This window comes from Lytechinus pictus, chromosome 10 (genome assembly GCF_037042905.1).
Source record: "Lytechinus pictus isolate F3 Inbred chromosome 10, Lp3.0, whole genome shotgun sequence".
Classification (NCBI taxonomy): Eukaryota; Metazoa; Echinodermata; class Echinoidea; order Temnopleuroida; family Toxopneustidae; genus Lytechinus; species Lytechinus pictus.
The window spans coordinates 25,475,520-25,497,113 of NC_087254.1; the positions used below are offsets into that span (position 1 = coordinate 25,475,520).

The window sequence follows — 21,594 nt, forward strand, 5'->3', positions numbered from 1 at the left end:
CTTGCCTCTCAAGAAGCGGGAGTACAAGAAATAGTCATACAGCCGCCTGTCCTGTGCATGTAAGGAGTTTGGATCACCCATCAGCCTGTGAGACAGAAATCCTGATCGACTCAAGACACTGACTGTCCTCCAGATATCTCTATCAACAGCATGCACTCGTCTGGTTGTGGAGGACTCTTCACCTACATTGGATCGACTATCTGTCTCTAGCTTCTTTTCCCTGGACAATGAGATAAGCACCAGAATAGGAAAATCCACCACAGTCATGGCAAAGCTCCTGTACGGAAGTAAGTCCCGGAAAACGTACGCCGACCAAGAAAAGCGGCTAAACACCTTTCATGTCAGCTGCCTCGGACGTATCATGCACATTGAATGGCAGGACAAAGTACAAATAAAATACAGAGGCCTTCAGCGTACGTGCTGGCATCCTCAGTTTATTCTCGCTCTCTAGTCAAAGGCGCCTCAAGTGGTTGGGGCATGTTCGCCGCATGAAACATTGGCGAATCCCAGAAGCGATTCGCCCAGGTAAGGTGAGCTGTGTGATTGGTCTCATCCCAGCTACACCTGAAAACGTGACATAAAACTTGCCGGCATTGACACTAACACTTATGAAGATGTAGATGATAGTCACCATTCTATGAAGAGCTACTAAGTACAGGGGTCAAGACGTCAGGAAATAATCGGAATGCTAAATTGGCAGACCAAAGACCGAGGAGGAAGGCTAGGACAGCATCTCCATCTAAACCCGTCTCAGCGTCATTCTCCTTCATCTGCACAAATTTGCTCTAGAGACTGCCACTTACAGCCACTCTCGAAAATGTAAGACATAGCACTACACCATCGTCTTTTAAGACGAAGTGATGCCTACCAATCATCTGACACATTGATTTTCGGAAAAATATGGAGAAAACACTTTCAAATTCAAATAAGACTCTAAAAGCCTCTTCAGTACAAAAGTATGGATGGACATTAAACAACTAAAAATATACGCGAAATGGATCATAGCCCAAACCTAAAGAGGGTTCATTCTAAGGTGAGCAGTTAATGCCGAAATCTGACATCTCAGATGTGACTCCACCTTAACCTAAGACTTGGGACTTAACAAAACAAATGAGTATTCTTACTGATATCCCTTTACATTAGCTCTTACACGTAAAAGCCTCGGAATGTATTATTTCAAGATGGCGTTTGGCGGCCATCTTGGATTTGATCTGAAAATTTTCTTTTATGCAAAATCACAGCATAATTGAATCAACATACCAAATGACTCACGAACAGAGTTATTATTCATGATTCTGGGGCAAAGGGTTCAAATTTATTTTTTCAAGATGGCATCTGATGGCGGCCATCTTGGATTTGACATGAAGATGACCTTATATTACAAAAATAATAACAGAAATGGATTCTACACAACCCTAAACCCCTAAAAGGAGTTATTCTTCGTCATTTTGGGGCAAGTGGTTCAAAACTTAGGTTTTTAAGACGGCATGTGGCGGCCATTTTGGATTTATGCAAATTAGCAAAATTGCCCAAACGGCAACTTTGGGCAACCAAGCTGAATTTGTTCTAGGACCCCATAGGAACATGAATCAAGAAAAAAAATGTCAAATCGACTACGACTCAGATGAATCTAAAAAGGTGTCCCAATCTGTGCAATCGAAGCTCGCACGCAGTTCCTCGGTAGCGTCGGAGCTCCATACGCGCTGTTTCCTAGCAACTGGTTTGCTCCTTTTCAGCTTCTGGCGATACGATGGTAGAAGTAGTATGTTGTTATGAATCAGGGTACTAATGGATAATTCGTTTTTCCTTTCCAATCATCGCATAGCAAAAACGGAAATCAGCCCCGTGGTTCGGTCTTTGAAAACACAAAAACGAAATCACAACGAGAAAAACGTGTTATGATTTCGTTTTTGTAGATCAAAAACCGAATATTGAAATCAGAAATGCTTTTGGGTTCTTTCTGATTTCTCATTTTATATTTGTGTTTGTTATATATCAAAAACAAAATCAGAACACGCTCTCCGCTCCGTGATTCTGTTTGGAAAAACGCAGACAGCGAAAACGAAATCGGAAACTAGCTTTCTACTTCCTGCTCTGTGATTTTGTTTTTCGCACATCCAACAGCCATATCGAAATACGGTTTCCGCTCGTCTTTCAAGTATATTAAAGAGCGCCCTTACGTTTCCGATCGTAATACACGTGCATGCGTGACTATTAAATCTCAGGCTTCTCTCATAAATCTTACTAGTAGTATTTTAATAACTTACAGGTTTCTTTACAATTTTTTTTTGGTGATACAACCAGCAAGAAATGGTGAATATTTTGTTTGACTTTAATAGGTTGTACTGTTTTTCAATTAGATATATTATGTATGTTCATCAGTGTAAGAGAAAAGAATATATATTCCTTAAAATAATTATGGAATCAATCTTGTTAGAAAAAAAAATGTATATCAGATATTTTGAGAACAAATTGAATTGATTTAGAATTTATTCATGACATTGTTTTACTTCATTTTCGTTAAGAATTGTCAAATGTATGGATGTGTTGATCACAATATTTGTACATTCTTAACGAAACTTTGTAATTATGTTGTAATTTGATTTGATATCGCTTTTTAATTTATGATCATGAATGTAATATTTTACTATGTTCAATTAAATAAAGAATAAATTTTTTTTTTTAAATGCCGCGCAGTGCATGCATGTTGACCGGCAGGAAGTTGGTTGGATATTCAAAATTCAAACTGTAAAGATGGACAGTTTGATATTCAGGTTTGATATGAAAATGCGTGTGAAGTTGGACCAATATTCGATATTCGATATAAAAAAATTAAGGGTTTTGAAGACTAACTAGGGGATTTAACAGGTGAAGCGCGTCTCGGGCAACCATAAAAACACTGGCATGCCCAAGGGGACCAACTTGAGTGAATAAAAGGGCATACAATATTTGATTTTTTTTTTCAAGGGGCCCCCAGGGATATCCCAACGGCCTAGCCGGGGTAACAAGGTATACTAACTCGTAAAACTCGACTTCGGCAACGAGATAAACACTAGCTTGACCCGATGCATGCATATTAAGGGGGCTCAAATTTGCCAATTTAAAGGAATAAAGGGCTCTTTCAAGCATTTTTTTAATTTACAAAAATGAATTTTTTTTCAAGTGACCCCCAGGGATATCCCGACGGCCTAGCCGGGGTAACAAGGTATCCTAATTTGTAGAACTTGACTTGGGCAACCAGATAATTACTAGATTGACCCGGTGCATGCACATTTAGGGGGCTTAAAGTAACAAAACTAAAGGAATAAAGGGCTATTTCAAGCATTTTTTATTTAAAAAGCATTTTTTTCAAGGGGCCCTTTATTCCTTTAATTTTGTTAATTTGAGCCCCCTAAATGTGCATCCGCCGGGTCAAGCTAGTGTTTATCTGGTTGCCTGGATACCTGGTTATTCCGGCTAGGCCGTAGGGATATCCCTGGGGGCTCTTAAAAAATTACTTTTTTATAAAAAAAAATACTTGAAATAGACCTTTATTCCTTTTATTTTTTTAGATTGAGCCCCCTAAATGTTCATTGGCCGGGTCAATATAGTAGTTATCAGGTTGCGCGAGTCAAGTTCTACAAGTTAGGATACCTGGTTACCCCGGCTTGGCCTTCGGAATAACCCTGGGGCCCCTTGAAAAAATTCCTTTTTGTGAATAAAAAAAATGCTTGAAAGAGCCCTTTATTCCTTTAAATTTGCAAATTTGAGCCCCCTTAATATGTATGCATCTCATCAAAGAAAATTGAACATAGTAAAATATTACATTCACTATCATAAATTAAAAAGCGATGTAAAAAAAATTACACCATAAATAATGTACACAGCTTGGTTTAAATGTACAAATATTGTGCGGATCAACACATCCATACATTTGACAATTCTTAACGAAAATGAAGTAAAACAATGTCATGAATAAATTCTAAATCAATTCAATTTGTTCTCAAAATATCTGATATACATTTTTTTTCTAACAAGATTGATTCCATAATTATTTTAAGGAATATATATTCTTTTCTCTTACATTGATGAACATACATAATATATATGTCTAATTGAAAAACAGTACAACCTAAAGTCAAATAAACTATTCACCATTTCTTGATGGTTGTATCACAAAAAAGAACATCTGTAAAGAAACCTGTAAGTTATTAAAATACTACTAGTAAGATTCATGAGAGAAGCCTGAGATTTAATAGTCACGCATGCACGTGTATAACGATCGGAAACGTAAGGGCGCTCTTTAATATACTTGAAAGAAAGGACGAGCGGAAACCGTATTTCGATATGGCTGTTGGCTGTGCGAAAAACAAAATCACAGAGCAGGAAGTAGAAAGCTAGTTTCCGATTTCGTTTTCGCTGTCTGCGTTTTTCCAAACAGAATCACGGAGCGGAGAGCGTGTTCTGATTTTGTTTTTGATATATAACAAACACAAATATAGAATGAGAAATCAGAAAGAGCCCAAAAGCATTTCTGATTTCATTATTCTGTTTTTGATCTACAAAAACGAAATCACAACACGTTTTTCTCGTTGTGATTTCGTTTTTGTGTCTTCAAAGACCGTCTTCAAAGGCCGAACCACGATGCTGATTTCCGTTTTTGCTCTGCGATGATTGGAAAGGAAAAACAAATTATCCATTAGTCAGTTAGTACCCTGATTGTTATGGTCGGAGTTACCCAGCTGTGGACATGACTTCGATGTGAAAGCATTCGGAATATTACAATAGCATAAATCAAGAGTAGCATCATTACGTGTAGGCTGATGAACAAATTATATGTAGGAAGCACTTCATCTAATTTGCATTGATTAAAGTCCCCCAGAATGATCTTAGCCGAGTCTGGTGACAGTGTCTCAAGTTCGTTGACCTTTGAAGATATTATTCTACTGGCGATATCCACATTAGCGTGTGGTGGAATGTATGTTACAAGTACGAAAATCCTATTAATCTCCCTTGGCAAGTAAAAAGGTCTAAGTCCAACAACTAGCAACTCGTAGTCGGGTGTACATACTCTCCCTTTCACCGTCCAGTTATTGCACCAGTTATTATTGACAAACATACAAACACCTCCTCCACGGAATTTAACTGATTCCGAAGTACGGTCACCTCTGACAACCTCATAATCTCCAATGTCCAAGGCGCTGTCCGGAATGTTCTCATGGAGCCATGTTTCCGTGAAGCATAGTAAGCATGATTCCCTATACTCGTGCAGAAAACAGACATTTGCACGCAGTTCATCTAATTTGTTGGGTAGGGATCTGACATCCGGGTCTGACATTGCCGAAAACGATAGAAGGCAATTGTGGTTTCACTCCTCTCTTCCTCACTCGTTGCCGTACCCCTCCCTTCTTGCCTCTCTTCCGGGGTAGAATTTCACGTGGGAAATCACCGAAGCCCCGTGGTTTGCTCCTTGGGGACTGGGCGGTCCGGTAGAACAACAGTTCGGTACGCGTGTAAGAAATAGATCCTTGAGCATTTTGGGCGTGGCCGTATGAGTACACAGTCATAAAAAGTCGTGAAATCAGTAGAATTATTAAAAAGATCCGGATCAATAATGAAGCAACACACGAAGAAGGCATGATGGTACATTGACAGTGACGAAAAACGATTAAATATACGATGAAATCAGAGAAATTAAATCCAAAAGATAAGAACAGAAAAAGCCAGTGGTGGTCGCCACAGTGCAGCGCCCTACATTCGCATGTCATATTCATCCTTCGCTTGTCGATAAAATTTGACAATAGTTACTGATCGTATGATTTGACGGAAATTTTATTTGAATTCGTTGAATTCGCGTGCATTTCGTACATTTTTCCCATTCGTCACCCTTCGTCCACATACATTCGGTCAGGTGTGAGGGGGCTTTTATGCATACGCTTTTTAGCGATAGCTTAATCGTCAGTGAAATGCTAGCAGTCAGTAAGCGATTGCTTGAACATACTAGCAAAACCATTTGCTCGCTCATTTGTATGCATATGGAATCAAGCAAAAGTTGAGCAAATTAAAGCCTAGCAATTGCTATACTTTTAATGCATCTGAAGCAATAAAAAGGCTTTGAGATATATTTCGCCATGTGTTTAAAAACCACACATTTTATGATCAAATCAAACTGGTAATATTCTCAATAACCTATTTCAACACTTTTCAGTTTTCCTATGACATTGGCGACATCACAGGTCGCCACCATAGACCACAGGGCACCTGTGTATTCTTTTGTACTTCTTTAGAAATTCGAAGCTGCATGAATTGATTTTCATTCAGTCGTAATATCCATCCTTTTTACCACCATGCGCTGAATTATGTTAGTTACATTCTGGAGATGAAAGGAACATGGACCTTAATTTACTGAGCGCAAAGGAAGGCAGACGACAATGACATTTTGCACTTACAAACTGCTCTTTCTTTTTCATACACATATTTCCCCCACATTGCATAATCCCCAATGCAAAAGCATCGAAAGTGAATGTCAATTCATCCAGTGACGACCCCCATCCTCCTGCAGCCTTATGTATGTGAAACATTTTCTGCTGTCACACAAAGGTACGATCGCTGGGGACGGTCGCAGAGACCGATGAAATCATGATGTGAAAGCATAAAATACGATCGGTCGCTGAGTACTGTCGGCTCTACTGCTTTCACATCAAGGTACGGTCGCAGATACCGTACCCAGCGACCGATGAGATCATGATGTGAAAGCATTTCATCGTACTCAGCGACCGATCGTTTTGGTCAAAAAGATCGGTCGCTGAGTACGGTCGGAGAGGTACTTCAGCGACCGATCGCGACCGATGCTAGCTTGATGTGAATAAGCACATTGTACTCAGCGACCGATCGAAATGCCCTATTCATCCTTTGTGACGTTAATAATATAAGATTTTATTCACTCTATCGACCCCGTCTCGGGGTTTGAGAGTACAACATAAAATAAACAACTTATATCAAATTATAAAACAAATATTTAATCAGTTATAACTTCATATCAATATAATACATTATACAATCTATTTTACAGAAGAAAATGAACTAAACTACCACTTCGGATACGAACTGAACTAAAAGTAGAAGAAATAAGAAGAAATAAGAATACATTCTTCTTTCTTTGGTTTGTGACAAAATTCTAACATAATGACGTGGGCATATTTAGCTTATCTTTTTAAGGACGCCCACTTTTTTAGTATTAACAAGATTTTCCGTCACCAATACACTTGGGAACTTAAATGCACGGCGTATACTCTGTCATTTCTGTGTGAACAATACATTTCTCTCTTTATGGAAAAGGGACAAGTAGTGATAGTCGTCTCCTAAGTCAGGAGAAAGGCAAGCGTACACTGCATTTCAGAATGATGGATGTTAGCATTACAACGGCCTTTGGTAACAGGTAGTGGATGTGATCTGAATTTAGAAAGTATAATAGCGTCTTTCTTATTTAAGCACTATAAATAATCATGGTTACTTTTAAAGAACCTGTAATTTTTGCAAATCCGATTTAGTCCAGGAAAGGCCTCATAGAAAATTGACTAAACCTTGTTTTTTCATATATACAATATTTTGTTGATGATTTCTTGTCAATTCGAGGGTGCTGATTACGAATCTGAATGATGCCACCCGTGTAACCTTGAGCATTTTCCGCAAATTGGCAAACTCCAATATGGCCGCCAAAATATGCAAATTACCCATGAAAATCATAAAACTGCCAGCAGATTGGCTATAAAATGTATGTAATCGTGTCGCAGGAGTGAAATACTCTCGGAAAAAACGCTTTTTGAAAAATATTTATTTTCTTGATATTTAAAATGGCCGTCATAGACCGCTGTATTCAACATTATGCACAATATGAATTTGGAAAAAAAAAATCACAAAAGTGAGCACTAAATGCAAGTAATTGTGATTTGTTGTGAACGAATGGATGAAAACATGATTGCTAACGAAATGTATCATTTGTTATGTCAAGCATGTATGTAATAAATGAAGCATTTTAGTACTCAAAAGCCACCAAACGCCCTGACAGTATATATAATGTTAATGGGGACAAAAGAAAATCACAAGAGTGAGTACTAAAATGCATATTATTAAAATAAGCGAGTGGAATACTGGCTAAAAACACAATTTTAACGAAATATAATATTTAAGATGCAATTTATGTGATAAATGCTGTATTTTGAAATTCAAAATGGCCGCCATAGGCCCATTTTACATTTTGTACAATGCGAATGGAGAAACTAATTTTCACAAGAATAAGAACATGAAATGCATGTAATTGTGATATACGAGTTAAATATTGTATGAAAACATGTTTTCTAGCTTAACATATCATTTCTTTTGTCATGCATGAGATAAATGCTGTATTGTTAAATTCAAAATGGCCCCTATAGGCCCTAACAATATTATCTACAATGTGAATGGGGACATGTAATTTTGTAAGAATTGCTTGACTATGATATCCATAATCATCCTTTTGTATGATTAAAATATTATTCTTCTACCATGTAAGTGATAAATACTGTATTTTGACATTGAAAATAGCCGCTACAAGCCCTAAGTAAATTATGTTACATAAATTATATTCAGTGGGAATAATAAAATATGCATGAAACTGTGATGTAAGAGTGAAATATTGTCTAAACCATGGTTTCTAACGAGATATATCATATCTGGTGTAATCAAGGTGATAAATGCTGCATTCTGAAATTGAAAATGACCGCCATAGGCCCTAACTGTATTATGTACAATTTGAATGAGGACAGATAATTTTCTCAAAAGGGCATATGGCGGCCATTTTAAACATAACATTAATCACCTAAATTTTATATAATATGATCTATTTCGTTAGTAATCATGTTGTCAGACAATATTTTACTCGTACACCGCCATTTAGTCAAGCAAAGCGAAAATCTGTTAGAATCATTTGTCCCCATTCACACTGTACATAATAATGTGAGGGCCTGGGCGGCCATTTTGACTTTCAAAATACAGTATATATCACCTACCTAGCAGGAGAACTGATATATCTTGTTAGAAATTATGCTTTCAGACAATATTTTACTCATAGATCAGAATTACGTGCATTTATGGTGCTGACTCCTGTGAAAATTGATTTCCCAGTTCGCATTGTACATAATACAATCAATGTCTATGGCGGCCATTTTGAAAGTCAAAATACAGTATTAAACACAAACTTTAAACCTGAATGATATATTTCGTTGAAAATTATTTTTTTTTGACAGTATTCCATTTATTTATCACAAATAAATGCATTTTAGTGCTCACTCTTGTAATTTCTTTGGTCCTCTTCCTCATTGTACAAGATCTTGTCATCAGATCATCTTATTCAATGATTGTAGACATGACAGGATGATTATCTGAACATCTGGGTGGCACTTTTAAGCTTCCACAACGGATCGGTCGCTGGGTGCGGTCGCTGCGACCATACCTTGATGTGAAAGTAGTCTGACCGCCCTTTCACACGGTGAAAACAAATCGTAATTTGAATGATTCCAGTGAAAAATAAGGCTTAGTGATGAATTTGTAGCACGTATGAAACCAAACTAGAATCACGAACGCTAATCACAATCACGAATTCAAATTTTACTCCGGAGGTGAATTCCACCTAAGTTTCACTCAAATTACGGTACGAATTTTCCGTTTGAAAGGTCCGATGATTCTAAAAACGAATTGCAATCAGATGATTCAAGATTCATGTGTGAAAGGCCCTAAGATGGTTAAACCTAGTCTGCAGGCACAGACCCTGATTGGAACTTTGATCAACAAGTGTGCCTCCACGCAAAGACTAGCACATACAAAACCTGAGCGAGAGAGCCTTCAGTATATACACAAGGCATGAGTAGGCTGCACATTCAGACCCTTAACTCGAGTGAAGGGTTTGCCCAGCAGACTAGGTTAAACCCAGCAGACGTGTTTTGTTTGTAGGCTAATGAGCTCATTGAAATCTCACAAAGCTTCGCATGCCTTCGCAATTTGAATTTCAATCGAATATTAGTTAATTAATCAAAGAGTCCAAATCTTCACCACCTACTTCTTAATGTTTTATTTAAAAAATATAAGTGAAAATTAAATATACCATATATATTTGGGGTGCTCAAATTTTTGATATTGATTTCGGCTTCATTGGTAAAAATAAACATGAGAGCCTAGTCAAGTATGAATTTGTTGTGTACATAATAAGTGTTAAAGGTCGTTTTATTGACGCAATGAAAAATGATTATCTTCCCTAATGTGTCCACTAATATAAAAAAATGCCTTAAAATATAACGTCAAGGGGGGCACGACATTTGCTCCGACGACAACTGCTCCCAGCTTTATATCGTATAATATATATGGTTAGGGTTGCAATAGGGTTTTATGATAGATTTAGGTTTATGTTTACGATGCTAATGTATTCTAGGGATCCCTCGTAACAACGTATCCATTTCATCTGTTATGTAGGAGAGCAGAATACTGATTGAATCCACACTTCAACATTAGTCGTTGCTACTATAGGACATACTTTAAGGTTGCAATATTCATTGACGACCTTTATTTCAGAAGATAATAATTAAACGACATGTCGGCGGTCATGATTATACATAAAGCCCTGTTCGTAGGGTCCATATCCGAATCTCCAGAAAGGACGGTTATTCCTGTCTAAGTACGTCCCTGATTGTTGGCTCTTTAAAACAACTACCCCACTCTGTTTATTCAATATGAAATAATGAAGGGAAATACCGGTGGGGAGGGCACATGAGGTATAGTGCCCCCTTTTTGGCAACACGTTATACGTTGTTTCTCACCTGTTATGAGAAGTGTCCCCACGTCACGTGTCCCCCGTTAAAATAATATTGCCCCCTCCCCCACCTCCAACATGAGGTAAGTTCTGTCTCTGTCGGAATCTTCCATGGTCAGATCCCTACCTGGGCCCCACTTATTTACCAAATCCTAGCTATTCACCGAGGTAATAGTAAATGAGTGACACGGTATTCCCAGATATTAGGAATATCTTAGATAGAATCCAAGTACCTTACAAGAATTGCAAAAAGTCCGACCCTGAAAAAATGAACATGTTCTTCATTAAATTTCATACATCATGTTTTGATGATTAAAGTTAAGAATCTTCTAAAGTGCAATCATTGAACACTCCGTACGTTGTGTAAATATGAATGATAATTACAAGAATTGCACGCTTCTCGTCGTGTATGAAAGTAGAAATGTATTTGAACAAATTGGAGCATCTCTTGCTCATTCAAATAGTGATGGAAATGGTGATGTAAGACCAGACGTTAATGAATTGAGTGCAGACGAATTAATGGAAGAAATTTACACCTAAAAACCTACAGAATTTGCATTTGATCAATAATGGTGAAAGATTAAGTGTTCAGAACTCCCGGTATCGTTTTACGGTTTTGTTCACCTGATTTCAATTAAATGAATTAATGAAACGAATTGCTTGACAAACATAAGTGCTGATCAAGCTTTGGAAGATTGACAGTACATGCAGAAAAGAATGACAGATTGCCAGTAGCTTCACCTGCATGCTTAACACATTAGACGCAACGAACATCAAAGTAATGAAGGAAATAAGAATGTAGGCCTACTCATTTCGAAATATTTATATTACTAAAAACCATTCAAACAACAATATCGTGAAGAAGTGATGATAAGACATTTTTATTTATTTTTGGTATACATATACACACAGTTTCCATTTACCATGTTTACTATACCTAGTAGAAATAAAAAACATGTCATTATTTTGCACTTTTTGGTTAATGGTTTTCAATGGTCTGATTTAAGCAAAATTATACCTCTCCTTAAATCACACTTAGTCCTATTTCCTCACTTAAAGGTAAAGATTAATGGTATAGTACCACGAATAGCTGATTATTTGAGAGAAAAATGTATATAAAATAAATAAATAATGATGTCAACATGCTTATGCCATGACAGAAGAGGATGGGAAAGCATGAAACATTTACCATTCCTTTCACTGGTTCACATACCCCCCCCCCTCTTCATCTTCCCATCTCTCACTTTTCTTCCATTTTCTCTGACCTTTATCGTCATCATCCTTTGCCCATCTAAAAAAATATTTCTTATATATCTTACCACATTTTCACATTTATGGTCTTCTCCACTTATGGCTTTCATGAAGGTGATCATCTTGATCAAACCAGTCATTCAAATACCATGTAAATAAACGTCAAAGACTGATCGTGATCTCTCAGACTCGAATGTGATTTCATCGGTCATCTCGAAGAAAGAACGTGATATAATAATATATAAACCACTTATATACTTTACTTCTGTAACCAATCTCAGCAATATGGATGGTCATGTCAGTCACAGAACAACATGAATGAAGGGCATTTGCGTAAGAAATGATCAGTTCAATCTCGTGAGTGATCTCAACAATATGATTGGTAATTAATGACAACCTAAATCAAGATCTTTGCGTAAATGGGATATATCATTTTGTTTTAAAATTCTACACCCCTCCCCTTCTTATCTGTTGTCTCTTTCTCTCTTTAGTATCATTAGAATGGCTTGCTCGTCTTCTTGTCACGTTCAAAAGACGTAAGTAAAGTTGGATGCTCTGCTGTGAAAATAAAAGTTGACAACTATCTCTTCCTTCCAAAATACCTCTCCCCCTTCATAGTAGTGAATATTTATTGAACATACGTTAGCAAATTTTTTTTTTTCTTGATATTATTAGTCTCTGTCTTTCATTCTTTTCACCCCTTTCCCCTCTCTTGCATTTTCCACGTCTTTCTCCGTCTTGCACAACGCACATCACACGGACCCACACGCCCATTGCACATACATACGCAACTATCACATACATACGCAACAATCACACACGCACACGTGTGTACAACCCACACATACATGTTTTTGTTTTCAATAAACACACATACACACACCACCTGCACGCACACCCCTACACACACGTGTGCGAACTCACACACACCCCTACCTAGACCAAGCCAAGCACCTCACACCCACACACTCATCTATACTATACCCACTAAACACGGAGCTGCACCACTCTAACCCTACCCTGCACGGTAATCGTCCACTGCCAACTCGTCCACTCACCACATGGTCTACCTTAATTCAGTCTAACGCCATTCCGTCCATCATCATTTCTTCTAACAACCATTTGGTCCAGTCATCACTTCATCTAATCACCAGTTTGTCTATGACAATTTCGTCTCATAACAGTTGGTCTAATATTCGTTTTATTTTCATTCATTTTTTCCAATACTTAGTCTAATTAGGCCAAATGATATATGGACTAAATGGCTATTGGAACAACTGGTTATTAGACTAAATGGTTAATGGATAAAATGGCATTTAGACCATGTGGAAATTGGACGAACAGATGGTAGACCTAATGATAGTAGACAAATTGGTAATTGGACGAATTGGCATTTGAAAAAATGAAAATAAACCGTACCCCTGCACACCTAAACGCACCTAAATCTACTTCAATCGTAGTCGCACGTTTATCCTCAATATGCCAGTCCATTCTATTAACATAACTCGTTATTTTATTTTATTTCTCTTGTTCGTATACTTTAACTTATCAATATTAAAATTTGATTACGATGCAGAATATGTCTTAGAACTTTTTGGTCTTTTATTTTCCACCTAACTATATGTAGCATGAATGTAACAATTCAAACACATGACAATGGTATAAGCTATGGAATCCTCGACAACGAAGAGGCTACTCAGATCGAACGCACGATCTCATTGTGAATGCATGAGTATTCAGAAACCAGAAATGTATTTAGATCTTATGAAACTTTTTTCTTGAAACATTAAACACATGCAAAGAAAATGAAAGGTATGAAATAAACGAATCTATCCGGTGATGGTACAAAGTATTTACATTGCGTCTTTCATTTTTCAAAATGCAACTCGAGTCCCTTCTTAAAAGGTGATCCCCATTTTAAGGAGGAGACGTTTTTATTTGCAGAATCATTTTTTTTAAAGTTTACTGTTGCCCCTTTCCATGCATTCCTGTCCCTACTCTTATGTGGATATTTCACGTATTTTCTCCAGCTTAAGGGAACGATCATCGTTAAAACACCTTTCAATATTTTGACGAGAATGTGAAATTATACAAACATAATGCTGCTAAAAACATATATTTGATGAAAGACTCAAAGGATATTAATGTCATGATGATGGGGAAAACGGACTAAGATGAATACGTTTATAATGATTACATGCAAAGTGAGTCTTTTGTAGCATAGCGTTTAGTGACAAGGAATTGACTTGAAAGTAATAATGGCCTAAACGTGTTCAGAATATTTGTTTTTATGTAATTTGCATGAATTAAGACAACCTTCTATACATTTGAAGAATATCGAACTTGCCTCCATATAACAAACAAATAAATTGACCACAGAATGTTGGGGGTAGCGGGGGCTTTAGCCACACACTTTATCTAATGAACGCGCACAGAATTTTGATGTTCGGCGCATTAATCCAATAAAAAGAATCAAAACTAAATATAAATAAACTAATACCATTGGGACTTTAAATTTAAATTGAAAAACTAATAATACTCCACAAGATTCTCGTAAAATGGTTTTCGTATTATTTCTCATCCTTTTTCACTATTTATTTAACCGAAACAAGTGGCAAATAACTCGGCCACAATAGATTTGTTGTAACGTACAGTAGCTCCTAATCTATTATTAATTTGAAGACAACATAGGAAAATATTGGAAAGTCGTCATAAATTTCAGAAATGATTATAATAATCATTGCTGAAATTTATGACGACTTTCCAATATTTTGCTATGTTGTTTTCAAAATAAAGCCATAAAGTTATCGAAAAATAAATACTTAACTCTCCATTTTGCAGGATAATTGACGAGATTAATCACTGATCTGTTTGAAGCCTGGTTGTCTGTCTTTGACTCCTTAGCCATGGATGCCGCATCCATTTCCCCCCACCTAAACAAGTTTTTCTTCTTAGATTAGCCTGTAGTATATACTCATGTTCCCAGTAGGTTAAAGTACAATACGACCTCGATCTGTCAATGTTTAGAAAATACCTTCTAAGATGTACAACCACAAGTAAGCTATAATTTGCTTGTTATAATAATCAGTATTCACAACTATAAAACTTAATCGGATATTTTTGTATTTTATGTTCAATCAACTTTCAAATGTTTAGTCTTCTAATGAGGTCTGCCAATTTTTATGCCTTGTGGATGATTTGCACATTAATGTTTTGCAATTTTCCCCATTTGTAGAACAACGAAATGCACTGTTATTCACAAAGAAACCATCTATTCCGAAAAAAAATCCAAATTCAATTCTTTATTATAAAAACATATGTTACAGCGCTAAAATCCACTTTCTTTATCGCCTAAGGGTGAAAACATGGTTGCCAAGGTCATTCCTCTCCCTGACAGGGTCTTGTTACGTTTTTTCTCTCATAATTGTATTCATTTTCATGCAGATGAACGTCTTAAAAAGCTTCCGATGTCAAACGAATTTTGATCTGGGCGCCGTAACACAAAGTTTAGCGATTAATCGCTAAATGAAATGACCAATCAAGATCATCGTTGCATGCGCATTTTGCTAAGTAGACTGACTATGAACCAATCAGAATTGTTCTTTGAAATTAGCGATCAATCGGTAACCTTTGTGTTACGGATCCCTGATCACACTCCATTGATACATGATCTATTTTGCTATTGTTTAAATATGTAAATTGTATCAAGGAAATGATTTATTCATCACATCAGTAGTATGCAGAACAGTACATGCAATGCATATGCGAGTTTATTTTAAGTGATATCTGTGATATTCTCTGCAACACATATTGACAATATCCCGGTGTAAACGTTTTCTGTTCTTCAAGGAATTTCAAACTATTCATGAAACATCACTTTCACATTGGCCTACATTATTCAAAGTCCACACCAACGAACCTATTCATGTTATCAAATATCTGTGGATATGCGAGGCTGTTATCTATAAATTGGCTTGTTATGAAAATACAGACGTACCGCATTATTATAATAACAATATTGTTTATAATAGTAATAATAATAATAATGATAACAATAATAGTAATAATAATAATAATGATAACAATAATGATAAAAATAATAATGATGATAATAATAATAATATAAATAACAACAACAATAATAATAATGATTATAATAATGATAATAATATGGACCATTTATATAGCGCAGCTACTATACTGCGCATCATTATTATTACCAAGGCTGTAGCCGAGCCGCTATATAGGCGCAGAAGGCACACAAAGCATTCGAGGAACTTCTTCCTACCGAGTACCCATTCACCTCACCTGGGTTGAGTGCAGCACATTGTGGGTAGATTTCTTGCTGAAGGAAACACGTCATGGTTATGAATCGAACCGCCACGTCCCTCAGATTTAAAGACGAGAGTCGTAACCACTATAACACAAAGCACCCCAAAAGAAATATATATTCTTATATTCTCATTCTCTCTTTGTAGAATAAAAGGTCGGCTGACGTAGATAAATGAACATTATTTTTTTAAGACATTAGAAAGCTTTTACAGAAGTAAATGGCAAATAATACTATTTGAATACCCAAGGTTTTTTTTCTGTGCGTGAAATATACTCTTCTTAAAATAAAAAAAACATTTCCGTCCTCCCCCTCAATGCTATTAGACACTATTCGATTTATCGAACTCCATACATTTTAAATCTATTATCTACAATATGTATTGCAACGCCGAGTGTTTCTCGCTTATTTCACGAAATTCACCGAAAGGTTGCACAGAATCCTTTAATTTCACTTTAGAAAATAAAATTTGCGTAAGGCCAAGCACAACTATCATATTTCACATAATTACATTGCAGATTCCATGATTCATTTCATAAGGATAATTTGGCATCACTTAAAATAATGAAATCAGAGTGAACAACATGCCTTCTTTAACGTTCATTCTCTTTTATCCTATCTCAAATAGCATTCTAAAGACTAAACAAACGAACAATTTTTCATTCTCTCCATTGCGGAATAAAAACCCCGCTGATATGAATTGTAGATAAATGAATAGTAATCTCTCTTTTTTGACGATTTAGAAAGTTATTACAGAATGGCAAAGAATACTCTTTGAGTACCCAAGTTTTTTTCCGTGCTTGATATTTACTCTTCTTACAATAACAAAAACATTTCCGTTTTTCCCACTCACGCTATAAGACACTTTTCCATTGATTGAACTCCACATATTTTAAATCTATAATCTATATATATTGCCATGCCGAGTATTTCTCACTAATAATAAAAAAAAAAGGATGCGAAGAATCTTGAAATGTGCTGATCTTGTGTGTATATGAATCAGGTGACGTAAAATACATGTCGGGGAATAATTTGACATTTTTTATTTCTTATATATTTCAGGTAATGTGTTCATCATTAACTTAGCTCTTGCTGATCTAGGGGTGTCTATCGTGGTCAATCTCGCCTCGGTGGTCGGGAGCATCACCAACGAATCCGGTTTCTTCTTTGAACATGACTGGCTGTGCGAAATCATCGCTGTCATATGCATCGTTACGTAAGTCATCTCGTCTTTTGACTACTTCATCCACACCCTTTTCTTCTTCATCATCTTCTGCCGTTTCATGTTCTTCAGATAAGTTTCAGTTCAAATAAATATTTACTTTCTCCCATCCAGTTAAGATCGTTCTTCTTCTCTCATTCTTCTTCTTGTTCTTCTTCGTCTTCTTCTTCTTATAATTATTATTATTCTGCCTCTTCCAATCATTCTTTAAGAAAGTTAAAGATTCCTTTTCTCTTTTTTCTTCCTGAAATTTCTTCAAAGTTGAAATCATTATTTATGTCCTTCCATTTAACATCAAGTTATTACATTTTAAACAAAATATATTGGAAATAAACAAACAGATATCTATTGCATAAAAGGAAGAAAATGTATAAGACACTACGGTTTTTAATGAATTCGCCATTGTATAAAATTAGGGAGATTTCGACTTATTTGCTATATCAGATATTTGTCAAATGTTGAGTTGAATTTTTATCTAAAAAATGAAACCTTGTTCAGTGAACCCAGATTTGACATCCGTGTCCTTGTTAAAAAAAAAACACGCCTGTATTTTTACATTTAGCGTTTAGCTTGGTTTTTGAAGTGACTGAGATATGCCAATTAACAAGGTGAGTATTTAGGTATTGGAACTACCGATGTTGTTCACCGAAAGAATATTTACGCCTAGTTTGTATTGTGATTCCATATCTTGGCATAATCACAATAGAGTCGTGATAAGCGTGCTCGGTCAAAAGCGAATGGCGGACAACAGTGCATATATTCCGGAAGTCGGACCTAAGCATTTTCGTTACATCGTTTTGAAGGAATACTAGTAACTAAGTCGCCATGAGAAGAGGTTTTTGCCAAGAGAAAATGTTTTCAGTTTCTCCATGGATACCAAAATGATAAGGATTTGAAATTAAATGACTTGGAACCAGAACTGTATGACCATTTAAATACACATTACTAAGGTCAGATTCTTCTTTCCCTTTTGTATCTCTCTCCCGTCGTTTTTCTTTTCCTCCCTCTTATTAATCAAATGGCATATTATGAGGCATATATTCCACCTGCTCTATATTATGTAAATCAAACTCAGAAGATCGATTCAACTCCCTTTTTAAATTATGCGGGTCCTCACTCTTTATACCTCATATCGTTCAATCTCATTCAACGTCGCGTCACTATAAACCCTGGCGCGTACGCAGGGGGGGGGGGGGGTTACATGGGTTCAACCCCCCCCCCCCCGATTTTTTTTTAATACTTTTTTTTTGCTTGTCAAATTTTCATTCAACTCCAACCCCCCTTTAAAAAAACCTACGTACGCTACTGAATAAACCGATATACAAAGAACTACCGAATAAAAGTTGCAGAATCACATTCTCTTTCACTATATCGACCATCACTACATTTTGTCTCTCGGTTTATACTCCAGACTCAAGTTTCTAAAGCACTCTCTATCTTTCTTTAACCTAAATTATCATATATATATATATTTGCGTGTGTGTGTCTTTTTCAGACAACGCAAAAGGATAGATGTTCAATAGCATTACCTTTATAAACCCCATCTACAATTTACTTTTTCTTTGTCACTCCATATCTATTACTTTAATAGACGCTTGTGTTCCCTTTTGATATTCCTAGTGGCGCCACCAAATTACCCCATACCCACCACCCTCCCCCCATTTTAAAGACTCGAGTCCCAAAAGCACTCTCTTCCCTATAACTAACCCTTTCCTCTATCTTTCTTGATATCACGAGATGGTTATTTTTTTTGTTTGGAATCGCGCTATAATATCACCTTGAACCCATCCATCTCTCTCTCTCCCGAAGCAAAACTCACTTTTTCTTTATCTACGTTTACCTCTAGATGTTCGTGTTCGCTGTGGAGCATAGCAACCATTGCCTTCAACCGTTACGTGTGGATTTGTCACTGGAAGAACTACCATCGTGTCTTCAACCGGCGGACCGTTCCCTTTGTCCTCCTCACGGTGTGGTCTGTCGCCTTCCTAATCGATCTCCCAAACATCCTTGGATGGGGCGTCCATGAATTCGACTGGAAGGTGAGATACCCTCCCGCTCGAACCACGGTCCGCCGAGTCGGCAAAAATGACTACCGTGAGAGTTACGGACCAAAATATTGATAACGGGTGTTTGTCTCACCGGCGTCGCTTTTCCTACGGTGACGGCGGCGGCGTCAACATCAAATCTTAACCTAAGATTAAGATTTTGAAATAACAGCATAACTTAGAAAGTATAGGAACCTAGTTTATGAAATTTGGACATAATGTTTATCAAGTATTACTGAACATTCTGCCCGAGTTTCAGGTCACATGACCAAGGTCAAAGGTCATTTAGGGTCAATGAACTTAGACCATGTTGGGGAATCAACATCGAAATCTTTACCCAAGGTTAAGTTTTTGAAATGACATCATAACTTAAAAAGTGTATAGACTTATTTCACGAAACTTGGCCATAAGGGTAATCAAATATTACTAAATATTCTGCCCGAGTTTCAGGTCACATGACCAAGGTCAAAGGTCATTTAGGGTCACTGAAATTTGGTCGTGTTAGGGGTATTTGTTGAATTACCATAACTTTAAAAGTTTATGGATCTGCTTCATAAAACTTGGACATAAGAGTAATCAAGTATCACTAAATATCCTGTGCGAGATTCAGCGCACATGACCAAGGTCAAAGGTCATTTAAGGTCGATGAACTTTGGCCATGTTGTAGATAATTGTTAAATTGCTGTCATAACTATGAAAATGTATGGATATAGTTAATGAAATATGGACATAGGGGTAATCAAGTATCACTGACAATTAAGTCTTAGGTCACATGATCAAGGTCGAATGTCATTTAGGATCAATGAACATTGTATTATATCATTATATGAATAGTGTTTTTTGTGAATAATTATTTTATAGTAGTTTTCAAAGTCAGCACTGCTGCTATATTGAATCGCATATTAAATGCAGGTGAGACTGCCAGAGGCACTCCACTTGTTTTTTATATAAAGTTATGAGTTTTATTAAGAAATTTAAATACAAATACAATCTTCACAAGGATATTTCAACTGATAAATACACATCATAGAAATTAAATACACATATGACGAATCACACATTTTAACAGGCATTGCGTTCCATTTCATTATATCAAAGAAGTACTGTCCACATAATGAAACGGCATAGGCCTATTATTTTGTTACTGTTATTTCGTTTTCATTTCGTTGGACTTTTCTCTTTTTAGGTGATGTCTTGCACTGGAGGAATGGCTTTCGTTCATTCTTACGCCCTCTTCTTTGCATCCACGACGTTCGTTCTACCACTTTGCGTCATCACCTACAGTTACATAGGTATCTTCCGGTTCTCTCGGAAATCTAGCGCGGCTATCCGCCGTATGCAAGAACGCTCCATCACCGCACCAGGAGTATCCACAGTAGACCACAAGCACTTGACCACGCGGTACCCACTTCATACGACTACCAGTAGCGCAGCACGCCATCTCAACGACGTAAATAACCGCGGTGCGCAGGGAGGAGCTAGCGCGAGCGATCTTCGTCTTGCTCGATCTATATTCATCATCGTCATCATGTACCTGGTCATGTGGCTACCGTTCTCGATGACCATCCTTTTCGACACACAAGTGGTGGCAAACCGTAACATCTATATCTTTACATTCACGTTAGCGCACATGAACAGCAGCGTCAACTGCGTCATCTATGGTGCTACCAACAAGAATTTTCGTCGCGGTTATGCCAAATTCATCCGAATGGTTGTGTGTAGAGCCAAGCGTTTCGATCCTCTCACGTCGATCTCGGTGAATTTGACGGCAAAAAGAAATACTCGTGTGTATCCCCTCTCAGAGGACAAGGAAGATTCACACCAAGTGTCAAAGGTAACGGCTACGTCATAAACAGGGTATAGCGAGTTTTCGCAAACCTCTGGAATGCGACATTAGGGTCCGGTAACACAAAATTTAACAATTAAT

At 36.9% G+C, this 21,594-nt stretch overlaps 1 protein-coding gene across 1 annotated transcript; it reads left to right on the top strand.

Moving 5' to 3' along the window:
• The first annotated feature begins 265 nt into the window (after positions 1–265).
• Positions 266–21,594, top strand: LOC129270392 (melatonin receptor type 1B-like). The gene is made up of 4 exons (XM_064106072.1): positions 266–287; positions 17,463–17,616; positions 19,469–19,661; positions 20,854–21,594. Exons 1-4 carry the CDS (start codon positions 266–268, stop codon positions 21,517–21,519), a joined length of 1,035 nt encoding a protein of 344 aa, XP_063962142.1. The 3' UTR covers positions 21,520–21,594.